Genomic DNA, 8,338 nt, shown 5'->3' with positions numbered 1-8,338 from the left:
CCATCCTCACTGCTCACACCAGTCTGCAGACATTTCAGATCCTGCAAAGATGCACAAACACAATACAAAAGCAATTATTTTAACAGCATAATGTCATCTGATTTCTGTATTGGAAGTAACAAAATTATCTTATATTTTTGTTTCAGGTTTTCCCTTTTTTTCACAAATGCCGCAGTCACCTTGCCTTGCAGGTCCTGCTCCACCACAAAAGCTCTGCAGCAAATGCACAGACATCAAGAATCAGAAAAGTGCTGTAATAGTTGTTTGAAATTACAATAATTAATATAAACTACAACGTAAGATTTTAAATATGTTTATATAGCATTCCTTCATCAGTCAGTCTGCAGCGGATAAACACACGTGTGTCTCATCTGTCCCTGTAACATCCAGATAAGAGTCAAGTCACCTCAGTGATTTATCTGCTCAATACTGCATTTACATGTTGAAGAGGTTGCTGATGTAACTCGCTTTTTATTCAACACAAATGTTCCTTAAATTATCAATATTACAAATGGACAAATAAAATAGATAACTTATGTTTAGTTACTTTATGTAGATTTGTTTTCTTACATGACTTACATTCATCTAAAACAGTGTTGACAGAGAATTCTACATAACAGCACACATACTGTTTACAGATGCCTGTTTCATGTCTATTAGATATGCTCATCTGCAATACTAATCCAAGATTATCCTGTCAGATGTTAAATAGACATTTAGTAATTGTCTTTAAATAAATTCTTTAAAAATCCTACAATGTGATTTTCTGGATTTTTTTTTCTCATTTTGTCTCTCATAGTTGAGGTATACCTATGATGAAAATTACAGGCCTCTCTCATCTTTTTAAGTGGGAGAACTTGCACAATTGGTGGCTGACTAAATACTTTTTTGCCCCACTGTATATATGGCTCATGTAAATCCACTTTTGAGATGTATGTGTACTTAATGGAGCTCCCCTGTTAGTTGTGCATTATAAAACGTGTTTTTACAGCAAAATAACAAATATTATGTAGGTCACAGACAGGGTTTAGATTAAACCGGGATTAGGCCATAGTTCAATTCGGATATTTAAGTAGCTTTTATAAACGTGCCTTGGATAAAAACACTACTGATGTGCATTTTGAGACAAATTTTTTTTTTTTTAAGATCAGCCAGTTCAAGTTGCTTTCAGTTAAAACAGCCCAGACATGCATTTTAGTCTGGGACTAGTCTTGACCAGCCTTGTCTGTGAAACCGGGGGATAGTGTCTTTACACCTTTTGCTTATATATTGCTTACTTTACACCTTAGTTTTAATAGATTATTAACTCAATAAACAATATCACTGTATGAAAATAACTTACACACTTAATTTTGAACGGTTATTTCGGAACAAAAAAAATTATATCACCGTTGTCTCTATACAAGCGGCCATCTTGCCAACAACATCTCGTTTTGACATCTCGCGTGGTTCTGTGTGATTTGGACAACTTCAAGTTATGCCTCCTTGTTCAAGTTACGCCCCCTTCAAGTTACGCCCCTGTCTTGCAGTCCGCAGACAGACACACTTGGGTTAATTACATTGTGCTAGCGGTCTCTTTAATACCGCGTGGTTTACATACATGTTGCTGCTGATTGGGCCGACATGTTTGACAAACCCACCAAACAAGAGAAAACGCATCTCAAACCCCGTTGCACACCGTTTCCAGGAAACATGTTGTTCAAACCGGAAACCGTAGCAAACCGGTGCACACCGGTTTGAGCTTGAACTTGCCCCTGCCAAAACTCAAATGGAATCGCAATTCCTTTTGCATTTGAATTTCCGATGTCTACATGGAAAGCTGCCAATCAATAAGAGGGGGCGGGACTATACTAGGGGGCGTGTTTGTATTGGGAGGTGACATCACTCACAGACGACCGTGCCGAATCTTTGATCAATGGGGGTAATAGGTTAACGCTCCGCTAAAGGCAGCTACCAATCAGTTTCGTACCTGTGTGAACGAATAGACAGTGCAACCAAGTTGGCACAATACATAATTCTGTCTTTTTTATCCTAAAATGTAGCGATTATCCCCTGCTAACAGCCGGAGCCAAAACGGTACGCACAATAGGTCAATATTCACTATTAACCAAACTTTTCACCTGTCTCAGCATCTCTCACTGTTAGAATCCATAATAGAGAGCGTGTCACACCTGCCTCAAGACCTTTTACCGTTTGCACTCCACTTTTTTTTATTTATTGTTGTTGATTATCCCAAATGAACGCGCTTGTTTTGCTTCTTTACATATAGGCTATACTTGCTGTATGCCTTATAGGCCAATATAGGTACGATTCTGACGAATTGCGTTCGTACAGTTCACGTTCACGGGTTAATAAATCACTATGAATAAAGCATTTCCTGTTATTCCTGTTATTTGCAGAAAGGGTAGTTTCTCCCAACATTTAAAAGACATAATGCACAACAAACGAAAAAGAGGGAAAGGAATATGATTAGACCACGGACTCGAACTCCTGTCACTAAAGGCAACACTGTACAGCCGCAATGAACACAGACCACTGTATTACGGAAACGTGATACTTGAAATATAATGAAATTGTACAACTTGTGCACATAAGACAAAGAAAAAATCTAAATATCACATGATGAAATTCCAAATATTGGTCGCAATGTTGAAAAAAAATCAGGGTCCTTGAAGTGGATTGCCATTCAGATCGCCATTCTACTACACATGTCTGACCACCTACTTCATGCCATAGGTAAATCTACAGATAGGCTTGTGCTCATTTGTGAGTTAAGGCCGCGGAATGACAGTCTCAAAAGAATCCGCAAATACAAAAGCACGTGTAGACATTCTTAAGGCAGAACACTAATGCAAAGGACTCGCGATTTGTTGTGCATGAAATAACGGGTACAGATACAGTATTTGAGGATCAGTCTTTGAGCAAAGAAACAATTAATGCACTTGCATTTGCCTGGATTGCCATGTGCGCGCGTGTGGATCTCTCGCCTGCATTTGTGGGTTGTGTGCGCGTGTGGATCTCTCGCCTGCATTTGTGGATTGTGTGTGCGAGTGTGGATCTGTCGCATGCATTTGTGGATTGTGTGTGCACTGTTTTCACTCCATAATAGAGCCCAATGTCAGCTGCATAACAGAGATGAACTGGATTTGTGTGTTTGAGTACTTTTTGAACATTTCCAGCACATTTTATCCATGATATCCATGATAATATTAAAAACCGTGATAATTTTGATCGTGCTATGAAATTTTCATCTTTTCATCTTTCATCAAATTTTCACCGTTTCATCTCTAGTTAACAGACCTGTGCATATTGAACAAACTTACAGAGTAAAATTGGAACAATGCACAAATATGTCCATATTCCGATCTGGTTTGCTTATCATTTGTGACCTGAGCTTCACCAAAAGAATACATTTTAAGATTGTTGTAGGAACTTAAACATAATCGGTGCATTTTATCAGAATTATTTTTATTGATTTTACCACCATTTTTCACATCATTTGTCTTCACTACTTCACTACATAATAGTCTTTAAATAACACACAATTGAGCACACACAAGATGTTTCTGATCTACTCCAACATGTGAAACTGCAAGCTTTATTTACGAAAAAAAAAACAATTACACGTAAGAAGCATTTGCTACAACGTTTCTAGATCAGCCATAATGCTTAGATATGAGGAGGATATAACTTGAAGATAGAAGAGTTCATGAAAATCTCTTTGGCAGAAACCTCTAATATGTACATTGATGATATGTGATGCTATATTTCTATTTCAGATGTCAAAATTACAGTCTTTGTAAAACAACTTAACTTGTCTATTCCATGTATTCAAAAATATCTGCAATTTATTCAGGCTCTTGAGTATAATATTTTCACCATGATCATTATCTCCATTTGTTGCCCAATAAGCTTGGGAGACCCATGAACTTCCTGTACTGTTGTAGCAGCAAAACGCCATCCACATGTCAGAAGGAATGTTCACTCTTTCATTCAGAATATTGTTGCCAGGTTTAGCTCCTACCAGCACGTAGGCTGAGATTCTGTTGTTGTTTTTTTGGTCACGACAGTAATTGTCCATGATTTCTCTAGTTTGCTGTTCCATGCGTTTCCAGCTGCCGTTCCTTATGTTGTTCCTCTGTGGCACGCTATTGGTGAGTGTGAATGTGGATTCAGCAGTTTCTTTATCAGCTGCGTGACATACTGGAAATAGATGACCGGGACTCAAGTTTTGAGTGTCACTGTAGTAGTCACCCCTGCTAGCCTGATTGATGAACGGCACACTGATTTCATAACTTGAAGGTTCAAGCTGTAGGACAAATAATTGAAAGAAAAACAGTCAATAAACAAGAATGTCAGAAAAAATTAAATGAAGTATAGAATCATTTTTTTATAACCAAAAAAAAACCCACAACAAACCTCTATTAGTAACATTACCTGCGATTCGATCTTCCAATGAGTCTTTTTTTGGCTTTCGTATTTTTTTATTCTGATATATTGGTAAGCTGAGAAAACAGGGATCTTCTTTGTTGTATCATACAGTGTTGCAAACCGGTTGATATTGTTGCATTCTTGACAGATTATTTTGTTTAGTATCACCATTTACTGAAGTTTTCTACAACCTTAGACATCATGAAAAACCAAGCACCAACAGAAGAGAAACGCTCATAATAAACAGCCGCATCTTCACCTGTGTTCACGCAGAACTGAATCACAAATGTAAAAGTAAAGCTGACGTGTAGTTTTTCTTTTACACCTTTTGAGCTGTGAAATATTCAGCATCAAGACTTCTGTTTAAAATGTACATGCATATAAGAGATGTACTATAGGTCCCGTATTTGGTCACCAGTTTTACATCCGATTTGTTTTTTCTTTTTGCTTTGCCGGTTTTAATAACCATTTGTAATGTTATGTAGTATGTTTGTTTCTTGATTCCTTGTTAGTTGCTTTACTAAAAAAAAATCTGTTTTTCAATGACAGCCTTTCAAAAGTAACTGTATTTTGATTGAGTATTTTTTTCCCAAACAGCATAAGTTGCGAAGTAGATTTTATAGTAGATATTTTGGACATGCTTAAAGGCATGATATGGACTTATATTGTTCCTTGTCTACTGACTTTGACATCACAACTTAGGATAGATTCTAGTAAAGAGTATTAGGTGGCATCATGGCATCATTCAGATGAATGGGAACGCTAATGCATTAATTCTTGTAAAACACCTACATTGATTTTAAGTGACACATCATCATGTATGGTTTATTAGGATAGGTAATAACTGCCAGATGCAGAATGCCAGATTTTTATCTGATTCCAGAAACTTTGAACTGTTGCAGACTACAGTTAAAAGTATGGAAGCTTACTTCTGCCACAAAATAAAAAAAAAAAACATAAAAAGGTAACAGCAACTTTTTATCTTACAGTCTGACTTTTTTTTCTCACAATTGGGAGTGGTGGGCAGTCGTGGCCTAGAGAGTCAGATGCGGGTTCCAGTCTCAGTACCAGCAGGAGTTGTAGGTCGGGGGAGTTAATGTACAGCTCTTTTCACTTTGAACTGTTGCAGACTACAGTTAAAAGTATGGAAGCTTACTTCTGCCACAAAATTAAAAAAAAAAAACATAAAAAGGTAACAGCAACTTTTTATCTTACAGTCTGACTTTTTTTTCTCACAATTGGGAGTGGTGGGCAGTCGTGGCCTAGAGAGTCAGATGCATCCTCAATACCACAACTGAGGTGCCCTTGAGCAAGGCACCGAAGCCCCAACTTCTCCCCGGGGCTCTGGAGCAAATGGCTGCCCATTCTGGGTGTGTTCACAGTGTGTGTCTGTGTTTGTTCATTACTCACTGCTGTGTGTGTGCACATGGTTGGGTTAAACACAGAGCACAAATTCCGGGTATGGGTTAAATGTCATGACTTTATTTCTCAGTTGACAGTTTCTCAGACCTTTTTTCTTGAAATTCTGAGTTTACATCTCACTATTCTGAGAGATGAAAAATAAAATGAAAAATAATTGCCACTTTTTATCTCACAATTCGGACTTTTTTTCTTCGCTCAATTTTGAGTTTATATCCCACAATTGTTTTTTGTGTGATATAAAAGTTGCAATTATCTTCTTTTTTTATCTCATGACAGAAACAAGCTTCTAAGTAAATGATTGTGTTTGTGTGAAGTACTGTATTGAGATTTCTACACCCCAACACTCCTCATTTCCTTTAGACAGTGAAATGACTCTGATTTGCCAACATTTGCATAAGCTTTATTAGAAAAAAAGACTCTGGGGTTCAGACATATTTTTCAAAGCACTGTATTTTTTTTTAAGTATATATGCTAAAACTAACCTGCTAGTTAAAAACAGGATAGTATAATGCCAAGTTAGAATTTCAGAAGAGTTAAAAGAATTTCAGATCTCTAATCCTACAAACAGAATAAATGATAATTCAGTGATTTTTGGATCCTTCTGCTACTTTCAGTGGGTTGTACGCTTTTTTGTACAGTTGTTATTAAACAGCATTACTTTTTTCTTCCATGTTTGACTCAGAAATTCCTGTAAGTCCTGCAGGCTCTTTTTACTGATAGTTTTGCCTTTATTGATGTGTTCTCCAACATTTTGGGCCCAATAAGCTTGTGAGAGCCATGAGTTTCCTGTTCTGTTGTAGCAGCAAAATGCCATCCACATGTAAGAGGGAATGTTCACTCTCTCATTCAGTTTAGTATCACCAGGTATCGCTCCAGTCAGCATATAGGCTAAAACTCTATTATTATCATTATCATCATAGCAATACTTATTCATGGTCTCATTAATCTCATTTTCCATGCGATTCCAACTGCCGGAATTAAAGCTGATCTTCTGTGGCACAATGTTGGTCAGTGTGAATGTAGATTCAGCAGTGAGATTGTCAGGTGCATAGCTGCAGGGAAACAAGTGACCGCGATTCACTCTTTCACGGATATTGAAGTAGTCTTCGCTGATTGCCTGATTTGCATATGGCACAGTCATGTCATCAACAGGAGGATCGAGCTGCAGAACAAATATTTAAAAGAGAAGCACTTGTTAAAAATCAATAAGAAAAGAACCTTGTTAATTAATGCAATAGTTCACTCAAAAATGTAAAATTGATCAAACTCCTCAGCATTTCGTTCCAAACCTGTATAGTTTGAAGTTCTTCTGCAGACAAAATTAAAATGTTGGAAGAACCTTTAATTAGTTCTTTTCCATGCAATTTAAGGACCCAAAATGGAAATTCACCCTCATGCCATCCAAGATGTAGATGAGTTTGTTTCTTCATCAGATTTGGAGAAATGTAGCATTGCATCACTTGCTCACCAATAGATCCTCTGCAGTGACTGGGTGCCGTCAGAATGAGAGTCCAAACAGCTGATTAAAAACAATAATGCATTACTTGGAATACTTGTGGATTATTGTGATGTTTTTATCAGCTGTTTGGACTCCCATTCTGACGGCACCCATTCACTGCAGAGGATCAGCTGGTAAGAGAGTGATGTAATGCTACATTTATCCAAATCTGTTTCTATAAAGAAATTCTTGGATGGCCTGAGGATGAGTAAACTTTTAGCTAATTTCATTTTTGGGTGAACTATTTCTTTAACATCTGTCCTAAGAGTCCTATATTCCATGTCTTCTGAAGCCGTGCAATAGGTTTTTGTGTGGAATCGGCTGAAAATTCTGAGAGAGTGAGTGTGAGTGAGAGAGAGAAAGAGAAGGTTTAAAACATGTCTGTGAACTGTTCATTTAAGACACTAAATTGTTAGAGAAGTGAAATCAGCACCGAATAGCAGATTTGAACATTTCTGACGTGGAACTACAATGATTAAAAGGAAGCAGGTGAAGGACAGTCAATATAACACTTATGGAAAAATGTAAACCAAGACAACAATGAATTACTGTCTGTATTATCAGCACATGTAGTATATGTAGTAAAAATCTCTGGCAATACATCCGAAACATAAATATGTTCTCTGAATCATAGAAAAACAAAGAAACTGCTATGAAGCTGATCACCTGAGACTCAACCATCCATGGAATCCTTGGTCTTCTGAACCATGATGTACTTTGCCCAGTATATTTGTAAGCCGAGAAAATAGGAATCCTGTTTGCTGTGTCATAGAATGTTGCAAATCTGTACACATTCCGATATTTTTGACAGATTTCTTTGTAATTATTTTCCAGAGAGCGTGAATCCAGGATGCCAGGAATCACCGGAGGCTGTTCTTTGTAGAAAAACTCTCTACATTTAGTGAATGCTCTTACAATTTCGGGCATGGCTGATGGAAAGATCAAGGCCAGCAGTACAGTGAGGACGCTCACAATATAGAGCCGCAT

General features: G+C 37.3%; 2 protein-coding genes across 2 annotated transcripts; both read right to left on the bottom strand.

Annotated features, from left to right (window-relative positions):
* Positions 1-3,775: 3,775 nt before the first annotated feature.
* Positions 3,776-5,796, bottom strand: LOC107551760 (endonuclease domain-containing 1 protein-like). The gene is made up of 3 exons (XM_016233484.1): positions 5,655-5,796; positions 4,438-4,571; positions 3,776-4,309 (listed from the first exon to the last, which is right to left on the bottom strand). The coding sequence occupies exons 1-3, from the start codon at positions 5,794-5,796 to the stop codon at positions 3,776-3,778; spliced, it is 810 nt and encodes a 269-aa protein (XP_016088970.1).
* Positions 5,797-6,405: 609 nt separating this feature from the next.
* LOC107551759 (endonuclease domain-containing 1 protein-like) lies at positions 6,406-8,338 on the bottom strand. The gene is made up of 3 exons (XM_016233483.1): positions 8,018-8,338; positions 6,512-7,015; positions 6,406-6,411 (listed from the first exon to the last, which is right to left on the bottom strand). The coding sequence occupies exons 1-3, from the start codon at positions 8,336-8,338 to the stop codon at positions 6,406-6,408; spliced, it is 831 nt and encodes a 276-aa protein (XP_016088969.1).

This window comes from Sinocyclocheilus grahami, unplaced genomic scaffold (genome assembly GCF_001515645.1).
Source record: "Sinocyclocheilus grahami isolate Dianchi unplaced genomic scaffold, SAMN03320097.WGS_v1.1 scaffold432.1, whole genome shotgun sequence".
Classification (NCBI taxonomy): Eukaryota; Metazoa; Chordata; class Actinopteri; order Cypriniformes; family Cyprinidae; genus Sinocyclocheilus; species Sinocyclocheilus grahami.
Note: the sequence above shows the minus strand (reverse complement) of the source record. Positions and strands in the feature narration are given on the sequence as shown.